The following is a 22,747-nucleotide window of genomic DNA, read 5'->3' on the forward strand; positions in this document are numbered from 1 at the left end:
TATAATAAACATACCCTTTACCCTGGGACTTAAAGGTTCCCAGGATTTCTAGAAAATTCTAGAAATTTCTCCTCCAGATATACTCATGTACATACTAAATGATGTACATAAAAGGTTATTCACTGCAGCACTGTTTGTAGTAGCAAAATATTGGAGTCCATCAATAAGGGGCTAGAGAAGTTACCTTCACACAATATACTATGCGACCATAAAAAAGTACGTGGAAGCTCTTTGTATTTTTCTGAATAGTGTATCTGAATGCAGAACAGTGTATCTGAAATACTATCTTTGGGTTAAAAAAAATCCTGTATATGTATAGAATGTTTCTGAAGGATATGAAAGACATTGGTTACAGCAGCTGTGGCTTATGATAGAAAGAGATGCTAAGGATCAGGGATAGGAGAGAGATCTGCTTTTCACTGTATATCTGTTGTACTTTTTTATTTTGTAGCACGTACATGCATTTGTTTTAAAAACATTTTTCCAAGGTAGCAACTGCTAAATAGTCCTTTGCAACAATCTAGAAGAGACCATAAGACACCAAAGAATGGACTTGTCCCTTAACATACACAATGCTTGAAAAGGCTAGGAAGCTTGTTTCTAAAAAGCTTTGTGATCTAGTACAAATTGTCTGCTTAAATCCTATCTTAGGATTCAAGACTTGTCAATGGTCCCTATTTACCTCTTTGGGGAGGCCTGCCCTGATTACTCACATACAGAGTTAAGCACTCCAGTCCCTGATTCCCCCAGTATCCTGTATGCAACATCACTCCTTTATTGTACTGATGAACATTTTCTAGAAGCCCACTCTATACCAGGACCTATGGCTGACTCTGGAGAGCCAGGACATAATCAGACAGTCCTTGCTTTCACGAGCTCACAGTCAAGTAGGGAAGACGGACAAGGAACCGAATCTACTCAGAAGGACTAGAAGGCCCAGAGGAGGCTGTGACCGACCCGCTAAGACGGCCAGAGGAACCCAGGGAAGGATGTACAGAGATATGAAGCTCATAGTCATTAGGTTTACTGAGGACCAACTGCATGCCAGGAAGTGCACTGGGAAATTTGTATTTATTTGACATCTAATCCTTAAGGCAGCCCTGCCAGACCCAATGTGCAGATGTGCACATTAAGACTCAGAAGGTTAATTAAGATACTTATAAAACTATGCTTCACTGAGTGCCTATCGCATGCCAGGCATTGTGCTAAGAGCAGTAAACGCAGTATTTCCTTTGATTCTCACAAAAATCCTGAAAGGTGAGTATTAATAACCCTATTCTACAGATGAAGAAACTAAGACACGATGCCATCGATGAACATACGGAAGGTTAAATGGCTGATACGTGGCACAGTCTGGACTAGAACCCACAACTATTCAAACCCTGAAATCAGACACCAGCGGTCTTTCTGGCCTGAAGCCCAGGCTCCCCCAATGAGCTTTACTGAGCAAGGCAGGTGGGCATGATAAAGACATCCCCTTTCACACACAGAGCAGCCTCCAAGGCTTGTTACCGAGGATCCTGTGAGGAGGACCGAGAGTTGTGTTGCTTGGTCCGTTTGTGGAAGGGGTCACTGATGGGGGGATGAGGGGCTGTGTGGCTGCCTTCAAGACACAAATCACTGTGTAAAGGAGACCAGAACAGCACATCCCTCAGACTTGTAGTCCACACAGGAGCCACCACCCAGGGAACGTACACAAGTTTGACTCCATCAGGTGGGGGTGCTCTGTGACAGAAATGGAATCTGACCCTTTGCTTTCTCTTTGGTTGCTGCTGGACAGGGTAAAGTGTGCTGGACCAGAGGGAAGGAAACTGGTTTGGGATCCTAACTGCCATCGCCTAGCTGCATCCACAAAGTGGGGAGAAAATTCTTTCAAAGAATTACTGTGTCATAGGAGATCACATAAGGCAAAGCGCTTTGTAAACTGTACATATGTGCGACTACTGTCTTTTCTCACCATTATATTCAGACTGTTGATAATAATGATAAGAAAGCAGCCAACATTTTTTGAGCACACGTTAGGTCCTGAGCACTAAATGAGGTGTTTTACCCTGCTCTTGGCTATCTCTGTGTAGTTGTCAATAATAATACAAGTTCACTTGTCTGAAAGAAGTGAAAACTCTGCTCTTTCCAAAGCTGAATTAGCTCACATTTCTGCTTACCTTCTTACTGCTTTAATCTATAGATTGGCAATTCCAAAGGTAATGGAGAAATTGTTTGAACTGAGGACAACTCGGAAACATGCAGGTAAATGAGCAGTGCTTCTTTCCCCATTAGAATCAATTATCTCATCTAACTGTGCAAAAGTGCTGTCTTGTTAAAGGTCATGAGAATTAAGTAATCCCAGAATGAATAGAACTCTCACAGCTTTGTGAAGAGAAACATTTTTATTGTCAAAGCTTTCTCTTATTTTTAACAAGATGCAAAACCAACTCCTTGCTTAAAAAAAAATACATGGGGCGCCTGGGTGGCTCAGTCGTTAAGCGTCTGCCTTCGGCTCAGGTCACGATCTCAGGGTCCTGGGATCGAGCCCCACATTGGGCTCCCTGCTCGGCAGGAAGCCTGCTTCTCCCTCTCCCACTCCCCCTGCTTGTGTTCCCTCTCTCACTGTGTCTCTCTCTGTCAAATAAATAAATAAATAAATTAAAAAAAAACTGCTGAGGGGGAAGAAGAGCCAGTGGAAAAAGTATTACAGGTGAAAACGATGACAAGACTGCATGTCCCGGAGAAGTTAATTAGGGCAGGACAGCCCACAGCTGGTGGGGGGAATGTGTTGACTTAAGGCTTCCTCTCGGCCCCATCCCGACTACCCACAATCACAGAATCTTCATACAGCTGTGAGGCTGGTGCCTTCCCACCTCCTGGGAAAGCAAAGTTTGGCATCCAATGCTAACCTGGGCTCTCTTGGAGGACTCAGTCATCCAAAAACAGTTTTGGAGGCTCGAGGTAGGGAACTGAGCACGGGACCACCAGGACTGGGCCGTCAAAAGCCAGATGGAAGGTAGTATTTAGAGAGAGAAGAGGGATGATGTGGAGACACAGATGTGAAGTTCAACCAGTAACTGTCATTTTACACCCCAAATAAAAGAGACCCTTACTCTCTGATGCAAGGTCTTAACTACAGTCGTGCTAGGGGGCTCTCAATTCCTTTCCTGCACTGTGTGGTGGGTGGCTGGTGCTACGGTTCCAGGTTACGGAAGAGGGGAAGAGAGAAGGAGCAAGCTGCTTTGCTCTCCTCTTCCCAAAGGACAAAACAGACGCTCAGCCACCGACTGTCCAAGGAACACGTAAGCTCAAGCGACCACTCTTCTAAAATAATAATAGCAACTCAAAACTTGGAATCATTTGAGTGTGGACTGCGGACCCCGTTTTCGGGCAAACAGCCTTGAGCAATGGAATGTAGAAAAGGCCCATGGGAGACCCACCTCAAAATATGCATAGCCCTAACTGGCCAATGGGCTACTTAGAACCAGGCACAGCTACCAAAGAATGGGGAATGCCTTACATCGCCATACCTCCTCACCTTCCCCCTTTAAAAACAGCCTCCTCCCACTGCCTCCCTGCAGCCTCTCCTCTGCTGTCCTGCCCCCCCCGCCCCCCGCCCCCCGCTCCCTTGTGGTGGATTCAATCAACTTCTACCTCCTTTGTTCTGTTCCCAGTGAATCCATCCTTTTACCGCCTGCACCGCCACCGGCTTCCACCCGATCGTCGCCCTACCTTTGGGGGCCCCCATCTGATTGAGAGATCCCCCATTTAGATACCACTTGTACTAGATGCTGAATGCTTTATATCATCCAGTTTAATCCTCATGCAAAGATAGCTTGAAAAATCATTACTGGAGAATGTACACAATGAAAGTGCAATAACATTTAAGCTTTCATGACATACTCGGTTTCCTCAGAGAGGTAAAGTAAGTTACCCAACACCACCTTTTCCTGCCCAGCAAGACATAAGCAATGGCCGAGAAAGTGCAAGCTCCATCCTGACGGTTTTAAGAAAAATGCCCAGTAGATGTTCAGACACTGACGCCGCCCCCCGCCCCACCCGGCCAGCAGGAGGCAATTATCAAAGTCACTATGCAGGAGTCACCAACGTAAGTACAGGAGCTATTATAAGTTTGAGACAAGTTTCAAAGTCAGGAGCCTGTGTTCCTAATCCAAGCTTCCTCTTTTCCACTGTTCTACTTTAAATATAAGATAAAATACGGGCAACATAAAACCACCAGCAAAAAACCAAACCAAACCAAAAAACAAAACTAAAAAACCACCACCACCACAACAAAAAAGCACCACAAAACATGGCTAAAATTAATGTTTGGGGGGACCACTGGTGATAATAACTATTTCTTGGCCCACAGCTACCTGAATCTAAAGTTGCATATGGCAGTAAATGCATGCTATCCCAAATGATTTGAAATTAACAGCCATGGATCCAAAAAAGCTAAGGCTTTTTCCAGCCCGTTCTAACAATGAACCAGACCGCTGAAAAATATAAGTTGTAATCATCATTCCCTGTTTCCTGAGGGATTGATGGTAACCACTCACCCCCAATGTATATCACGGGATTATCTAAATTACACTTTGTGGTTTGTATTTATAACTGTTTGTGCAAAACTCTCAAGTATGCTGAAAGTGACCTAAATAAGAAACTTGATACTGGTTTTCCCTTTAAACTACTTTGTAATTCCATGAAAAGGTGAAAAGATGCTAAAGAGTTCAGAAAAAGGCTGTGGAAAGGTAGCAGGTTCACAGGATCACCCACACTGAAATGTTAATGATTTCTGAAAGCCAAGAGCTAGGGTGGGGGAAGTTTCTTATTCCCTCAGCTCTGGTCAATCTGATCCCAGGGTTGACATTTTCCAGTTGCCTTTTCCTGCCCAGCAAGACATAAGCGATGGCCGAGAAAGTGCAAGCTCCATCCTGACATTTTTAAGAAAAATGCTCAATAGATGTTCAGACATAGAAACTGCCTGCCCCCCAACACCCAGCCAGCAGGAGGCAATTAACAGTCATTATGTAGGAGTCGCCGATGTAAGTACAGCAGAGTTTTCTCTGTCATGGTGAACGCTTCCCTTCCTTCCAAAAATCTAACGCACGAACCCACTTGCATCTGTAAATTAGCAGCTCCAGGTAGTGACTAGAGAGGGTTATAACCACAAGGAACTGGGGATTCAACCGGCATTTCTGGTTTCAAAAGGCAGTGGGAGCCAACCCAGCCACGCGGGTCCCCACTTTTCTGTTTTAGATTAGTGCTCAGTTTCTTTGTTTTGTTTTCTAAAATAAATAACGTCATTTCCGTAAAGTCTAAGTCATTGGAGTTCTTTAACGATGGTCCTCTAACGGGGAAAACAAAAAACAGAAAGACAGAACTGCAGCAACAAGGGGACAGAGTTTCAGTCTCCAGGTCCTAGTCCTGGTTTTGCTACAAAGCCAACAACATTCACAAGTTCCAAACCCAGAAGTTCAATACACAGGGCTGTAGACTGCAGGGAAAGAGCAGAAAAACTGGAAGCAACCTAGATGTGTAAAAATAGAACGATTTAGCTGAATTATACTACAGGTACCGGATGGAATGCAACACAATCATTATACAAAAATAACTATGACCACCAGCAGTGAGGGCAAATGCTGGTGATATAACATGAAGGAAAAAGAGGCAGGACCTAAAATTGCACTTTTTGCTGACTGCATCTCTGCAAAACCAGATACGCATATGAACAAAAATCTGGAGAGACATACGTAAAAATGACATCGGACTTTGAATTATAATGGTAGGATTATGGATAAATTTTCTTCCCTCTTCTCCAAACTCACTCTAATGCTGTTTCACATTAAAGGGGAAGTTCTACAATGTAGTCTCAGGAGGAATAGGTAGAAAGGAAGGGGGATAGCGCCCGGGGAGGAGATCCTCCTTTTGAGCACATGCCATGTGTTAGCCGCTTAAGCAAGGGGAATTACATAAACCTTGAGAAAATTACTATTATTCTCATCTTCTGATGAAAAAACTGGAGGCTCAGAGAGGCTGCATGACTTGCCCAAAGACACTTTACAGATGGGAAGTGATAAAATATCTGAACCCAGATCTGACTGGTTCCAAAGTCCAGGCTCTCCTCCTGATACATTGCACTGCTAGTGAGTTTCAATGCCTGAAACTAAATTAAAGCTAATTCAAGGCAAAGCCTCTGCTGCCAGCGTAGCCAGGTAAAGGGGCGTTCTTCTCAGGGACAAAGCATGGGGCCCCCGTCCTCCCACATCCTGACTACCAGAGGCATGGCTGACACCCACAGTCAAAGCTATGTATGTGCAGGTTCAAGTTTGGGTCTCTCCAGAGCACTCAGAGCTGGGTCGTTTACTGGTTTCATGACTTTGGGCAAATAATTTCACCTCTCTGAGTCTCTGTTTCCTCATCTGCAAAATGAAGTTATAGGATCTATCTTAAAGGATTAAATGAAATAATGCATGTAATTTGCTTAGAACTGGCATGTAATTTGCCAGGCACACAGTAGGAGCTCAGTAAATGGCAGCTCTCATCATCTTTGTCATTTTGCTACATTAATTTTCCTAACTGCTGTATCTGCGGGAAGATTTGTTTAAGCCAGCTGTTATAACACCTTTTTCTTCTTTCTGTATATTCCCTCTAATTCCCTTTCCATGCCAACTGTGAATTTCTTTACACCGAGGGCCCTTTGCTATCATGCTTCCATTAGCTGACAGACTTTGGGCACAGGAACTAGAGATATTTGCCCAATGGATAAAACAGTTTTTAAAAGCAGAATCGCTATAAAGAAACCTGACAGGATCCCACTGGTGACTACATGGGGCTAATTTTAAATCAAGTAAATATATTGCTTTTCTTCCTGTCTCTGGATAAACCTGACTGCAACAATCAGGGTTACTGTCTCTCACCCCCAAATTAAGTGTTTTCTGGAGAATGGACTCCGGTGCAGTTAATCATTTTTCTGCACCACGCAATGCTGTGGGGAAGGGTTTGCTGGCAGCCGCTCAATATTTCTGTAAATCAAGGGGGGCGGTGGTATTGGGCACAGGTAAGAGGCTCAAGCGCAGCCAGCCTCAGAAGTGGGAGACAGGCACTCCCACCGTCAATGCAGAAGAGAAACAGCAACATAACCGGAGGGCCCCAGAAACTGGTGACACGGCAAGTTGTGGGGGAACCAGAGCTGGAATCTAATTTGTACAGAATAAACTGGTATGATTGCAATAATAGAATAAGAAAGCTGTCTTTTCTGGGCACCTTTCACCCCACAGGCTCTACTAAGACCTCTTCTATACATAACTAGTTTAGGGGCTGGTCACCTCCACAACCCTTGGACCGACCTCAGCATGGTCACCTGACCTCTCCCTGTCCTACTCCCAGTGTCGTGCTGCTCCCCGAGACCGGAAGACGGGCGCACACACGTGCAGCAGTGATGAGCTCAGGCTTCACCCACGGACAGCCCTGCGTTCCTTCTCTGGTTCTCGCCTTCACAGTGATGTGACTTGGCTGATGTGATTGAACTCTTCTGGGCCTCCCTTTCCTCATCTATCAAATGGTGACAATAATACTGAGCTCCAAGAGTTGTGAAGATATTGTATGAGATTATGGTGCTTGGTATTTTCTCAAATGGATGACCCTCTTTGTTCCTATCGTTTTCTTCATCATCATCACCATCATCATCATCGTCGTCATCGTTGTCGTAACTATATAGTGAGGTTTTCCCTGCAGAAGTGAGGTAAGGATATTTCTCGAGGGAGCTGAGAAGCCTGAGTTTTTGCTCCAGTGTTGGGGGGTGTTGCTAAGATGGAAGTTACAGTCACAGGGATCTGCCCCCCACTCACTGCACAGAGGAGACCCCTACTTGACTAGAGCATCTGGGCAGAGCCTGGGACCGCCCTGAGCCCGAGTCTCCAGCTTCCGGGTTCAGAGCTCTTCCCACTAAATGCAAGAAAGCCATCCTCAAGGCTTGCTCTTCCACCAGGCACTGCAGTCCCAGATTAAAGGAGTTGTCTCCTCGAGCCTGAAGTAAAGCGCACGGGACAGGCTATGTCAGGCCACCATGAGGCCTTCCGTTCAGGGCAGGGATTATTCCTTTCATTTCTGCCCCTCGGCGCCAGGCCCACGGGAGTGAAGAAGAGAGGGAGAAAAGGAAGGGGGCAGACCTAATTAGGCTTATCACTGAAACAGTAACAGTTCCCAATTATTAAAATTGCACCATGTGCATGACATAATGCTGGAGAATTCACATTTGTTGTATCATTTAACCTCACAACTTTTTAAGAAAGATATTACTTGTAACTCCATTTTATACATTAGGCACCTCAAAACACAGTGACAGAATAGACATCAATCTCACCTTGTATCTCCAGACAACCAAGGCTCCAGAATTATCTATGATGGCACCAGTCATCACGGCAGCACCAAGAACCCAAACCAAATCTTGAGTTCTTCTCAGACTATTGTCAGGAGAGCACGGGACAGGCTTCCCGTTAGCCCTGATCAGAATAAACATGCAGTTTTGGATCAAATCCCTGCCAAGAGAGCCAACAGCCGAAGAGGTGCTGGAGCCTAGGAAAAGGCCCACCAGCTGCCCTTCCTTTTCCAGGCCTCACTAATGGTCCAGCGATCCAAGACACCTCGGGCGTTGCCAGCCTCTTCAAACTGCTCTGCTGGGGTGAGCAGCCCGCTCTGCCCTATCGGAACAGTACCAGGCTTGGGGAAGTGCCTGCCATTCCCAAGAGGAGGGAAAAGGCTGACGGAAAGCTCCGCACAGTTTCCTGTCTTGGTGGCACCTGCATCCCAGCGAGCGTCAACACTATTCACAAGGCCACCTAAAGCTTCTCTATATGAAGGTGACTCCACTTAGCAAAGGACCCGCCTCTCAGGCGTGAGGCATCACTCTCTCCTTCTCGTAGTCAACTGTCCCAGGGGCCAGGAGGAAAACATGGGTTTGGCTGATGCTCGGGAGCTACAGGAGGCAGAAAGTCCTGTCTCCAGGCTCCATTTCCATCGCTAGTAGAACTTACTATTACAGGGCTCTGCAGGGCAACCCTCCCATTTCCTGATTTCCTCTGGCATACCAACCCTGTTAACTGATTTTTTTTTTTTCCATGATCAAAGTCAATTAGGAGGTGGTCCCCACTGTATCTCTAAATGGAGTTTTAATTTGTGTATATATTATTAGGATAGGTCTTTTCCCCCTGGAACATTCACTTCAGCAAGAGGAATGAGGGCGGACAGCTTAACGTGGAGCCTGCCACCCGGATTTGTAACTTGGGATAATATTTCTTTATAATGAAGAGCATTTTGAAAGAGCATTTTAAAATCTCACAGAACAGAGTATGTGATGGCCCTCTTTTACCCCCCAGAGCATCCCAGTCTCCTGCCCCACGGGTGGGTGTTTTCTGGCTCTTTGGAATCACACCACATTCTCCTGCTCCCCTGCCCTCATCTGTGCACACAGCAAGGCACTCAGTTCGTGTGAGTTCCCTTTTTCCTTCTCTGATAAACACAGACCTCTGGTTTGGTTCGGCCCTTCCATCAGGAAGCTTAAGGCAGCACAGAGTTCTGGGCACCAGGGTGATGAAGATGGTCAAGTGAACAGGAGCCACTGTTTTAACTGAAGCCTATCCTGTGCCAAGCACTGCATTAAGTGCTTTATAAACACACTATTGTTTAATCCTTACAAAGCTCCACAAGGAAGGTAGAGTTATTATCCTCGTCTGCAAGATGACAAAACAGGATCAAAGAGGTTCAATTACTTGCCCAAGATCACACGTTTAATAAGAGGCGGAGAATAACCTCAGATCTGAGTCAAATCCAGATTGCCCTGAATCTGTCCCTAACAGCTCTGCATGCATGCTGCCTTTCCGATTAGCTGTAGAACTGTGGAAATGAAGGGCAAATATCTTTAGATGGACCAGTCTTACTGCTCCAATTTTGTTGGCACTATTTTCCTGGGGACAGAAACTTGAGGTAATATTTCTTTGAAACAGACACAATTTTCCAAGAGCATTTTACGTGCTTGTTGAGTGCAGTATCTGACATTGCTCGCTTCTCTGTGCTCAGGAGTCTGGGTCGGCGTGATTTCTCCTATCCCTGGAACACACCTGTCCATCCAGCCTCCAGGCTTTTGCTGATGCAACGTCTGTGTGTGGAAATGGCCACTGCCCTCCCTATTTAAAAAACTTTCTCCCATCCTTCAAGGCCTACCTCAAATGTCACCTTCTTCTGTGTGGATTTTCACCATTATCCTGAGCCAAAGATGACATCTGCTCTCCCCTCCCCAGCCAGGGGCCCTTGATTTCAGGACCTCTCCCATGCACACTGCCCTGACAGTGTGTGCCCATGTGCTTCCTGTCCCTTGCTGGCTCTGCTGTCCACCTATGTACTCAATGGAGCAGATCTGTAGAGACAGCCAGCCTCGCAGCTCTGGCCCTTATTCTCTGTGCAGCAGCAGGTAAATCACCTAACCACTCTGACCTGCAGTGTTTTCCTCTGGAGAAATGGAAATAATACAAAGCCATCTCCTGGGTTCTTGTAAGAATTTAATGAAAGTTCTTTATAGATTAGAAAGTGTACTAAAAACATAAGGCATTCTGATCACAATGCTTAAAAGTTAATGAAAGAAAGAACACCCAAAGTTTAAAACACAGACTAATGCAAAGATTTGTATGTGAAACACCCAGCACCGCCCCAGACCTACACAGTCAGGTGTATGAACAGTGCTATGTAATGGACTTGATGCGCTAACACAGAGTTAGAGGTCAGCAAGCTGCAAAAGAAGAGTTTCTAGTGTCTGAAAACTGTCAAGAAAAATGCTACTTCTCCTAAAATTCTCATTTAATCTCTGCCAGCTTCCACTCCATCTCCCCTCAAATACCAGTTCTGCATGCACACTCAGGTGGGGCAATGTGTGTGCTCATGGAAACAGAGACGCACACAGACTGGGACATGCACAGGAGCCCCACGACTAGGTCTTGCTGTAGAGCTCCACAGGTGGCCTGGCTGATAAACTTAGGACAATGGGAAGAAATGGAGGCCATGGCAGAATTAATAATACTGGCCTTTTTTTCTCCTTCCCCACTGGAGACTGTGAACAAAATCTAACTCCAGGCTGGAAAGGACGAGAAGTCTAGCTGCCTGCCATACACCAGCAGGGAGGGCTTCCTGCACAATGAAATATGACATCAGACAACCGCCTCACGCCAGACGAAGCCTGGAGCACCGCGGGATCGGAAAGCGTGAGGGGCTGGGGCTCCGGGAGCGATGCGTACTGAGGTCTCCTGATTTCACCTGGGTCCCCAGCTCTCTCCGGTCCTGAAGCATGTTGGTACAAGTCACAGGGCCACTCAGTGCCATGGGTACATGGCAGTCCTGGCACAGGACATGGCACAGGATAGACAGACCTTAGTTCTTCTTCCATGAGAAAGTAAGTTAGCTTCTCTGCTCAGTAAGGCACCCTCCGCATCCTCTCAGCAGTTCTGATCGGGTGCACCATCGCAGTCCCACCCCAGCTGCGGGAATCCAAGAGCATAGTGGAAAAAGGGCAGGCTCTGGGGGCAAATCCTGGCTCCCTCCCTCACCAATGACGCGGCTTTGGACAAACGACTTAACCTGCTTGGGTATCCATTTCTTGTCTATAAAACGGAAATAAAAACAGGATGGTACCTCGCACATGGTTGGCACCTGACAGATACGGGCTGGGTAAGTAAGGCTGTTGAGAAGATTCAATGGGAATCTTCTGAGTGTTCAATAACACTCAGAACATGCCTGGCTCATGGGAAAGGTACCTGGGGTGAGGTCGCGGGAGGACGAGCTGGGAGCGGGCGCGGAGGAAAGCCACCGCCAGGATGGCAGAGGCCCCGTGTTCTGCTCGGAGCCGCAAGTGTGCAGCACAGAGGTAGAGAAGGACATCGGGGTGGGGCTCTGAGAGGCAGCATGGTCTACAGAAGGAATTGGAATTGGAAAATCTGGCTTCTAGGCCCAGCTCTCTTACCCGTCTTTGTAGCTGGACAAGCTATTTACTGGCAGCCAGCCTCATTTTCCACATCTGGGCTTGTAGGACAAAGAAATGCAGTTAGGAATTCCATACAGCACGCCAACTGCTGGAGGGGTCCATGGGCTGGACAGCCTCACAGGAAAGCGGGGTATCTACCACGCAGTGACCTCGTGCAGCGTCTCTTCTAAGCGGGAAGGCAGCCGGTGTCCTGCGATCACTGCGGTTTCTGGGCTTCTACACTCAGGAGCCTTCGGTGAGACAGAGACCAAGGCCGGCAGGTGGGTCAAATGCACCAAAGGACATCTTAACACACAGTCTTCTGATGTGGGGGCCCCAGATAGCCCACACTTCCATGTCCCGTCCTCTGCCTTTGTGGGGGCCGTTCCATCTTCCAGAAAGCTATTCGTAGCTTCTCTTTCAATATCTTACTTGATTTACAAGGCTCAATGCCTTGGGGAAATTTTATCTGATCTTCTTGTTTAGAATGAATTGCTCTTTCCTTCAGGCTCCCACAGGGACAAGGCTCAAACTCCAGTAACATGCTTTTATCATCTGTCTAGGACTGCCATCAGCTCCTTACACATCTGGCTCTCCACGAAACTGAGGCTGACTCAAGGCAGTGATGCTAGCTTATCTGGCTTTGTCTGTCCCTTGCAGCCCGGGACACAACCCGGCAGCCAGGCTCCGTGAACACTCTCCGCTGTTTCAAACCTGAGCTCGGGGAAGTGCCTTCTTCTTCATCTCAGGTTACCTGAAATCCCTGCAGCTGGGGATGGCCCTTGGCAGCTGAATCTGGGAGGGTTTGAAACCTCTGGATGCTCCTGCTGCCCAGAAGGGTGAGAACGGCATTAACTGAACACCCAATATGGGCCACCCATGGTCTGGACCCTTTGCAGATGTCTTCTCACTTAATGCTCAAAACACTGCTTAGATATTAATGGACTTTTTACCAAGGAGAAAAATCAAGACTCAGAGGGATGAAAAACTTGTGTGGGCCGTGGCTGGAACACAGGCCTCACTCTGTCCGGAGTCTGGGCTCTTGCTACTAATGGTATTGCTGTCTTTAAAGGATGAAGCTGTTTAGCTGTGATTTTGTTGTTTTACTGATAGGAGGAAGAAAAAATACTGTGCTTCTTACAGCCATCTCTCCTCTCCTCCTGCCTCCCTCCCTTTTCCCTGCAATGAAGAGCTGCTTCTCTGCTCCCCCACCGGGGTCCTGGGCCTGCAGCCCTAAGCACAGCCTGACTGTGCCCCCCTCCTCTCCATAAGCTCTGTATTTACAGCAGCGCAAGAACAGCCAACAGAAGCAAGAAAGCTTCACGCTTTCTCTCTGCGCCTAAGTGTAATCAAATTGTGCTATTTCACAGTAATTAGTCTAGAATAAAGACAAGATGTGGGGGACAAAGCCTTTCCAAGGATGTTACAAATCTGTAAATCTTGTAAAATGGACTCCTTTTCCATGCTCCCGGGGTGAAGGTATGGACGGAGCACCCGGGATGCAGGGTTGGGGTTACTTCCTGACCAAGCATAGCCAACTGCCTCTCCAGGGGCCCCGAAACCACCCACCAGGCCAGGGCCGAGAGCCCTGGAGAGGGTGCTGTCTCTGCAAGAGCTGCTGTTGTTATGAGATAGGATTATACTAGTCAGCTCAGCTCTTTTCTGAAACAACATTTCCGAACTTGGGACTGCCTGGCCCTAAAATCCAACACATCTTGTTTGCCAGGGGGAGGGCAAGAAGATTTCACTGACCAGGAAGGACCAAGTGCCTGATTGGTAAACAGCATCCCTCCAACAGCCTTTGTCGACATTCTCAGGGAGGAAGCGGAGGCTGAGAGGGAGCCAGGAATAGATGAGGGCCAGGGCCAGGAGTGTGCCCCAGACGGACTCCTGTGCTCCCCGCTCAGCTTCTGGTAGCCATGTTTCACTCACAAGATCGCCCTGCCTCCAGGCCTTCCCTCACTGTCCCCTGTATGAACATATGCCTCTACATTTATCTTTTTCTTTCCCTCCACTCCATGCCTTGCAACACCAGTTAGGTTCTGGCCCGGACACCTTCCCCCCCTCTTTCTCTCCTTCAACAGACCTTTGATGAATACATGCTATGTCATGCTGACGCTGTACAGGAAACTGCAGCTGTAGTAGTGAGCAAGATGGAAATCGTTTCTGCCCTCATGAAGCTTACAGTCTAACCATGGGGGCAGGCACGAGCCGATCCACGACCCAACGGTCAGCTGCGGTTGTGGTGAGCACAAGCACTCTGAGAACATATAACTGGGGTCCTGGCTTAGTGGGAGGGGGTCAGGAGCTTCGCCGAGGAAGGAGCGTGTGAGCCCAGCTCTTCAAAAGGAACTGGACGGAAAGAAGGGGTGGAAATCCCTCAAGGAATGAAGACCCTTGTAGCTTCTCTGCGTCTCAGAACCACGTGTAACCTCCCTTGCCCCCCGACCCGCTGAACCAGCTTACCCAAGGTCAGGTACAAAGCCCCACACTGGTGGGACTGCACAGAAACCACCCTTCTGAGGAGCCCCGAGGAGCGAGTAACGAGAGCATTAACCTGTGCACCCCTCATGCCCCAGAAATCCTGCTTTTGGAACAAAATAATTGAAAGCAGAACAAACAGAACCGGAGGCACAAAGACGTTCACGGAAGCGCTATTTAAAATAGCCAACAGTTGGAAACAGTGGGAATATGAGGATATAGTAATGGCACAAATATGACGGAGCTCTTCAACTTGACAAGAATGAGGACTGTGTCAATACTTAGAAATTTGTGCAGAAAAAAATGGTCCATAAAAACGGCAGAAGAACATCAACCTGTGCATTCCTTCTGCCTGCACAGAGGCCTTTCACCGCTATCCTTCAAGGAGATCAAGTACAGCACATAGGAAGCCCTAGAATGTTTCCGTGGTTTGCCCTACTCTCTTGAATTCTGAATTCGATCTTACAGTTTTCTCAACCCCTTAATATCTTAGAGTTTGATTCTGAATCCAGTAAGTAAATTACCTCTTTACTACATCTCTGAAAAACGGTACCTAAAACTACCCAACACAGAACAGGTGAGTGTTTGTCAGAGGCTGAGAACCAGGACAGCGTTGAGCAAAGGGACATAAGGGAACTTTTTGGGGTGCCAGAAGTGGTCTGACTATGGTGGTGGTCATGCAACTCCAAGCATCTGTCAGAATTCATCAAATGGTACACCTCAAAAGTGTTAATTTTCTGTGTGTAAGTTCTATCTCAGTAAATCTGATTTTGAACACAAGCAGGCAGGGCCTGGTGGCTGAGCAGGTATACAGGTAAGGGGGACATGCCTGAGTGAGGTTTGGATCTTGATCCTGGTCTTGGGCTCCTGGGAGTACGGTAGGTGCCCTGAACATTGCTCGGGAGCGGAAACAGGAAATGTGGGGAGCCTGACGTTATCTACTTGCCTTCACACCTGCTCTCTTTCTCCACCCTGCTCTGTGCCCAGGAGGCTGAGCTACACGGTCTGGATCAATGGGCTTCGTCGGGCTCTGGCTGCTGGCTGGTCTCACTAGTGGGAGGAGATGGGGGGCGGGTGGTGGGGTGGGAAGAGAGTGAGGTCTGCAGAGTTGGAAAATTTTTTTTCATGCCAAGCGGGAACATGTTGAATGCCTTCATCATTTTGGCTAGTCTTTTGTTCACTTGTTTATTCCTATTTTACAGACGAGGAAAGTCATCTTGAGGAGGTCGAGTCCTCAAGACTCACGTGGTACAGCAAAGTAATGGCAGAAGGTCCATATGGACAAGGTCCGCTGGGCTGTAGAGTCTGGGCACCTACCCTGGCTCCTCCCACTCCAGACACAAGCAGCCCCCACTCCACACAGGCAGCTGTCTTGTTAGAAAAGCCTTTTCCCACAGAGCCCAAGTCGGCCCTCCTGTCCTCTTCACCCTGAGGGCCTGGTTCTGGCCTCGGCAGCGCCACGGAGCAAGTCAGCCCCTCCTCTCTGCACGGTGGTACTTCAGACAACGGCAGACAACCATTTTGGGGGGTTGGAGGATATTTGGGGTCTGTTAAAAGAGAACAATCTATATATATCTTGCTATTAGCAGTTCCCACTGAGCAGGTGAAGGAATCAATCTTGGAGAGAAAAGCTTTACTACAGGATCCTGTATCTTTATCACTTTTTCCTCTCCCTAAAAGATGAAGTTCAATCATCTCCATTTCCCATGCTGTGAGCGAACAGCCCGCTGCCTCGGAGAAGTCGCGGTGAGCGGCGCCCCTCCCCTGCAGGGTGCGTCGGGACCTAGGAAGGAGGAGGTACTGTCCACGGTCATCTCAGGCCTCCACGTCAGTGGAAAGCGAGGCCCGCTCTTTGTGTGGTTAGCAAGCCCTTTTCGTCTCCAAGTCCAAAGGCCTACCCGGCAAGACAGGTGCGTGCAGAGTCCTCGAGGTACGAATCCGCAGCTCTTCCGTGGCGCTCGGTGTCTGCTTTTCACGCAGAGATCCAGAACGCCAGGGAGCCTGTCAGTTCTAGCTGCATAGAAAACAACAACTTTTGTCCTAGTTAAAGAAATGACATGAGGCACTTTTTGGTAATGATTCTTCATGTGGCCGCTTCCCTGGAACAGCGAGACATCCCTACAAATGTTTTCTGACAGGTCCCCCTGGTTGTTCTGTCAGCTGCCTGTGTGACGAACACAGGCCGGGAAGCCTGCAGGCACCGCACTGAGACAAGGCCGGTCCAAGTTCTCAGTCAAGACCTACAAATACTCTTCTACATGTGATGCTAATAGTACGAATAATACTATCAATTATAATAACAATAGTATCTAATATGTATTGAGTGCTAACAGTGCTGGGCAGTAGCCTAAGTACTTAATGCAAATTATTTTTTTTTTTTGAGGATTTATTTATTTGAGAGAGAGAGAGAGAGTGGGGGAAGCGGAAGAGGGAGAGGGACAGAAACTCAAGCAGACTCCATGCTCAGTGTGGAGTCCAACGTGGGGCTTGATCTCGTGACCCTGAGATCAAACCTGGGCCAAAACCAAGAGTTGGATTGGACGCTTAACCCACTGGGCCACCCAGGCGCCCCTCTGCAAATTACCTCTTTACTACAGCTCTGAAAAACGGGGTGCTGGAAGTGGTCTGTGTTTTGACTATGGTGGTGGTCATGCAACTCCAAGCATCTGTCAGAATTCATCAAATGGTACACCTCAAAAGTGTTAATTTTCTTACTGGAATTTTGCAACAACCCTGTGAAGTAGCCACTATTATTACCCTCATTTTACAGATGGGTAAACTGAGGTCGACAGAGGTTAAACAAACTTGCCTAAAGTCACAAGGCACGTCAGCAGCAGGCGGCCTAATTTCAGAGCCCATGATTTCTGAAGCACGCCGCTACAAATTCCTCCTGGTGTAAAATGGGGGAATCATTCCAGCCACAGCCACTATAAGAACCTGAGTGGAAACAGCTTCAGAGAAGTTATGCAACTTGCCCAAGTTCACACTGTCAGCAAGTGATGGAGCTGAGCCTGAGTGGGATCTTCTGATTCTATATCATCTGTTCAAGCCCTGAAGCTACATCATAGTGGCTGAGAGCACGGTCTTTAAAATCCTAGGGCCTTTACTCGTTTTGTGACCCTGGCTAGTTGTTAACTTCTGTGAGCTTTAGTTTCCTCTTCTAGAAAATAGAGAAAATAAAACCTACCTGACAGAATTGTCGTGACTGTTCAGACAGATGACATAATGGGCTTGGACCCATACCAGGCACCCAGCAAAAACTCAAAATACCAACTACTGCAATGGGAAAGTTTAAGAATGTGAACTCGAAAGAGAAAAAAATTTAAAAGTATCAGCTCCAGAGCCTGAGTGCCTGGGGCTGGGGAGACCACAGTCCTGCCATTTACCAGGTGAGGGTGGTGACTTACTCCAGCTCACTGGGTCTCAGTGTCCTCATCTGTAAACTGGGGAGACTAATTCATAGGATCCTTGGGAGATTTCAATGAGAAAACACAGGCAAAGTGCTGGGAACAGGAGGCGCTTACGGGCAGCGCACAATTATAGCTAAGGGCTCTCATTATTAATGACAAAAGTGGCCCCTATTATCTTTATTACACCACACTACGCTGCCTTTTGTGGTGAAAATGTTTTAAAAACAATTAACTGCTATAAAATAAAGCATTATTGCCGGGGCTGTGCAAGTTTCCTGGTTTGAACTTTTAACTAATCTTCCCCCCATATCACGCTCTCCCTATTTTGTTCTGCAAACAGATTTCTTATCTTCAGAAAATAAATGGCAGAGTATTCGAATACTTGAAGGCCTTCACAGGGAGAACTGGCCAGTAAAGCCAGGCACTCAGGGTCAATAGCTACCTCTCTGAACAGGTGTCCTTTGGAGACAAAAATACACATCTTGTCTCTGGCAGGATGCCCCAGGATTCTTAAAGGTCGTCCCTACATTACTCCCCCCTCCAAACCTGAGCAGCCAAGTAACACCCGCAGCGGGGAGGACAGCCCGAAGGCCTTGCCCCAGGCCCTGCAGCCCTTGTGGGTGGTTAAGTGCTGGCTGCGATTTCTCTATCTTCCTATGAAAGTAACTGCAGATGTCTCTGCAAATGAATGGAAACTTTCGAACTAAAAACCAAATGTCAAATGAATCTGTCAGGGTTCCCTCCAGATATGGCAGCCCTGAGCAGATAGCAGAAAAAGAACAATTCTTTCCCGCCCTGTTTTCACCTCCCCTGGTACTGGTGAAGTGATACGATTCTTATCTGCAGCATGATAGGATGTAGAAAATAATTACAAATGAAAAGGTTATTCATAATTTTTAAATGAGTTAATTAGTAAACCCAGTCAGACTCACTCATTACAGTAATTAATAATTGATTATACTTGAAATTAAACACAATTTTTCATCAAAAATCTAATTAAATATCTGTGCTTGTGCCTGTTGATTAGATCAGTTGGCCTGCTGCAAAAGTCTATGTTAAGGATATTTGTGCTCGGCTGAGACAATTAATTTGATTTTTAATAATTGATAGTTCCTTACGAGTGAGTCATCGCAGCCTGTGATTACGGCCAAGCAACAAGACACTCATCCCTTGGCCCCAGCAGCTGGAGGAGACCACGTACCGAGGCTGCCACCCCAGCCCCTGAGGGAAGGTAGGGCTGGGCCTTGCACCTGCGATGCGTTCACCGGCATCGGCTTACTCCAGCCTCACACGCAGCCTCCCGAAGTAATGGGTCACGCTTGTTTTCCAGATCAGGAAATCAAAGCTCAGAAAGAGAAGCGAGCTGCCCAAGGTGGGAGAGCAGCCAGGTGGCAGAGCTGGGAATGGAATCCAAGGCTGTCAGAGGCTCGGTGTAAGCTCCGAGTCTCCAGGGAACAAAGGGAACACCCAGGTCTTGCCAGTCTGACCTGGTCCTTGGATATGCAATCTATGGTCCAGTCCTAATGTTTCTGCAGAGGGAGGGTTTTATCAGAAAGCTGTGTTTATTCTGGGCAAGGACACACTATCAGTAGACTGACTGCTTGTAACAGGAGACACAAATGCTCCTAAATCGACCTCCCTGCTCTCCACCTACATTGCTACTCTCTCAGCTGAGGCCCTCGGCTTCTCCTGACCTGTTTATTGTGATAGGGCCTATCCTTCTTTCCTCTACACTTATCTTTCCAAAAAAAAAGTCTGACTACATCCTGCCACTGCTTAAAACCCTTCAATGACTCCCTATTGCCCATCCAGGAAGGTCTGTAACTTGGCCTCCAAGGTGATCTTCCCGATCTGACCAAACTCTCCTGCATTAGCTCTAATACCCTTCAAATGCTTCCAACACAGACAAGGCCTTACAACCACACTGTCCTCTCTCAAGTCTGCAGCTTCCCTGGTTTTGAGAGCAGCTCTCCGCAGGTCTACTGCTGGTTAACTCTGACTGCATCATCGCCCTTCCCAGGGAGCCTCCCCTAGTGCTCTTGGTGTTGGGTATTCCCCAAATAGCCCCTGAGCTGCCTCAATTCACTGCTGACATAGCTGTCTCCTCTTGTAAGCTACGGACAACTCAAGGGCAGGGACCATATCTTTAGCCCTGACATTTAGCACAGTGCCTAGCCCAAAGCAGGTACCCCATATGGTTTGCTGAAGGAAAAACAAAATTCACAAAATCATGGATTCAAACACTGTCAGTGTTGGAAGGAAAATTAAAGGCCATCCAGTGAAAAATCCCAGTCGTGCTTAAATCTTATCCTTGCTATGCAGTCATTGAGCTCTATTTGTACCCTTCCTATGACAGGGAGCTCACTACCTCCCAGTATATCCTATCTAAATTTAGATTGCTGAAGACTGACCCCATATTCTTATTACACGGGAGAAGAAGAAGCCCATGGGATGTAAAACAGAAGAGAGCTTATGTAATCATACAAAGATGTATTCTTTCTTCCTGAACCAGGCTACGTAGTAGAAACCTAAGTCTTCACCGCAAGCTGATGTCTTTATGCAGCCAACGACTTGACTTGTGATGCACAGAGACACTGCTGGTTCCGAAGTCTGCTCATTTAGGAAACATAGTGTCAAAGACAAGAGCTGTGCTAGTGGTTTACAGGGACACGGCTCAGGTGCCAGGAAGAAACTTTCATGCTGGGTGATGGTCCTGGGACGTTCAGGGCCCTCACCTGTAACCAGTTACCTCTCACTGGGCCTGGGTGGCCTCTGGCCTCTCCCAGTTTGGCTATTCCTTTTACTCACTGACCCACAGTAAGGATGGCAAATGCCTGGTATGTCATCAATACTCCCCACGCTGGTGACCACGACAGACATTACTAATCAAACACAGAGACCCTTTCCCACTGAGCTTGAATATAGCCTCAGGATCCTTCTTAACACAGCTTTCCAGGCAGCAACAGCTAACCAATCACAGAGAAGAGAAGAGACGTATGCCAACTTGGCCCTGGAGCCATGAAATTCTCTACATCAATCTTCACAAGGGGAAAAGAGACCTGGCGTATCAAAGAAGGCTTATTATAGCTCGAGACATATAAGGAGACCTCCCTGTTTGAGGGACTATCGTCTTCCTGATTACTTATTTCTATAAAATTCAAGAATCTTGAATGCTCCTTCCATGCTCAGATCCCTCCCGCTGAACAAGTGGGGGCCCACGTTTCCTTCATCATCCCCAGGACAGCGTGCACTACATCACCACACTGCCCGTTTTCATTCGCAATGACTCTGCCTATGACAGAGTCCCTTGCCACGGTGGACGGCACTCTGTCTTCCTCTGGCCTGTGCCAGTTACTTCTGTTTCTGGTTACTGGGTTTTTACTGGAGAAGTCCCCCTTGCTTATGGAATTATCTCAGAATTCCTCAGCATGGGTTGAAGGCCACCTCAAGCTGGCGTGACCTGCCTTAAACCTCAGAATGAGAGAATTTGAAGGCTGGAATGGACGGAGGGTTAAGCCAACCCCTTTGGATGTCTTTACTAACAGGCTGATTTACACAGAGGCAGCGGACTCTACACAACGCCTGCAGATCTCTTCAGAGACCGTCTTCCCTGGGAGCAGGCCGAAGACAGGGGCTGGAATGAAGCAGGAGACCGGGCTGTGTGGGAACTACATCAAAAGAGCACCCAGCTGACTGGCCTCCCATGCCAGGAGGCATTTCCTCCATCACGGAGGTGGCCTGGGGGCAGGCAGGCAGGCCAGTCAGAGCTGCTGGGGGTCTCCATGCGTCCTGTAGCCAGCGTTCACTGCTCACTGGGACCCGCTGCTCCTCAGCTGGGATTTCTCTGGGCTCCTAACCATGGCTCCACTCTGCACCTTGGCACCCACAGTCCCCTCAGACGGCCTCGCCACACCCTCACCTTCAGACATGCCTTCCGGGCTGAGGTCAGCAGAGTCCAGTCCAACCCCAGGGGACCCCGAATCCTTCCTGCTCCTCACTGCAGCTACGTGGCACCAGCAGGAGGAGCCTGTCATTTGTGGAGACGCCCATCTCCGACACTCACGTCCTGGCTCACCAGCTCAAAGGCCAGTCAGTGGACGCTGTGCCTCATGCTAAGCTTCCTTCTGGGCATCGTGCAGAGAGGAGAAGAGGATCCCAGAGAGCTGGCCATGACCGGCTCGGGGGTGGAGGCCAGCGCCCAGGGCTGCATGGCTCACCCTGCGCGACGGTCGCACCAGCTAGATGCCTGCAGCGTGTGCAGGTGTGTTGGTCGCTGCCCCCTGGGCGAAGGGGAACGAAGGGAAGCTGGGCCGAGGGAGGTGCTTACCCACGAAGTACGCCAGCAGGATGACCAGCGTGGCGGAGAGCACAAGGGCGCTCAGGGCCGCACACTTCCAGTTACAGTACTTGGAGGGCTTCTTGAGGCTGAAGGCCGGCCGGGCGAAGGTGCTGCGGGGCAGGGGCCGGGGCGGGGGGGAGTACACCGTGCTGGACGTCAGAGGGTACCCTGGCGACGTGGTGCAGAAGAGCGGCGAGGTGCCTCCCGGCTTGAAGAGGAAGTGCCTGTGGACGGAGAGAAGCCCGAGGGTGTCAGGGTCTGCGGACTCCCCGGGACCCAGAGCCACCTGGAGGACAGAGGCGGCAGTAGGAGCATGCAGAGGAGCCTGGAGACAGTCGCCACGGAGAAGACGGGGCAGACGGAGAGGAGGAGAATCACGTACCGGACCACACAACAGGGCACACGAACACACGCTTCCACGGAACACGGATGGGACAGCCCTACCCATGGGGAACCCCCCCCCCACCCCACCCGGGCCAGGGCAGGAGGTGTTTCCAACCCCACAGAAGGCTGGCTGTGGAGACC

The 22,747-nt window shown here is 48.3% G+C and overlaps 1 protein-coding gene across 2 annotated transcripts in view; it reads right to left on the minus strand.

Annotated features, from left to right (window-relative positions):
• The window catches only part of TENM4 (teneurin transmembrane protein 4), a 2,958,785-nt gene that overhangs the window by 190,471 nt on the left and 2,745,567 nt on the right, over nt 1-22,747 (minus strand). For both annotated transcript variants that reach the window (XM_078058602.1, XM_078058603.1), the window contains one exon: nt 22,211-22,446. In XM_078058602.1, coding sequence (XP_077914728.1) covers nt 22,211-22,446 — 236 coding nt within the window. The remainder of the gene's footprint in view (nt 1-22,210; nt 22,447-22,747) is intronic.

Source organism: Halichoerus grypus, chromosome 11 (assembly GCF_964656455.1).
Source record: "Halichoerus grypus chromosome 11, mHalGry1.hap1.1, whole genome shotgun sequence".
Lineage (NCBI taxonomy): Eukaryota > Metazoa > Chordata > Mammalia > Carnivora > Phocidae > Halichoerus > Halichoerus grypus.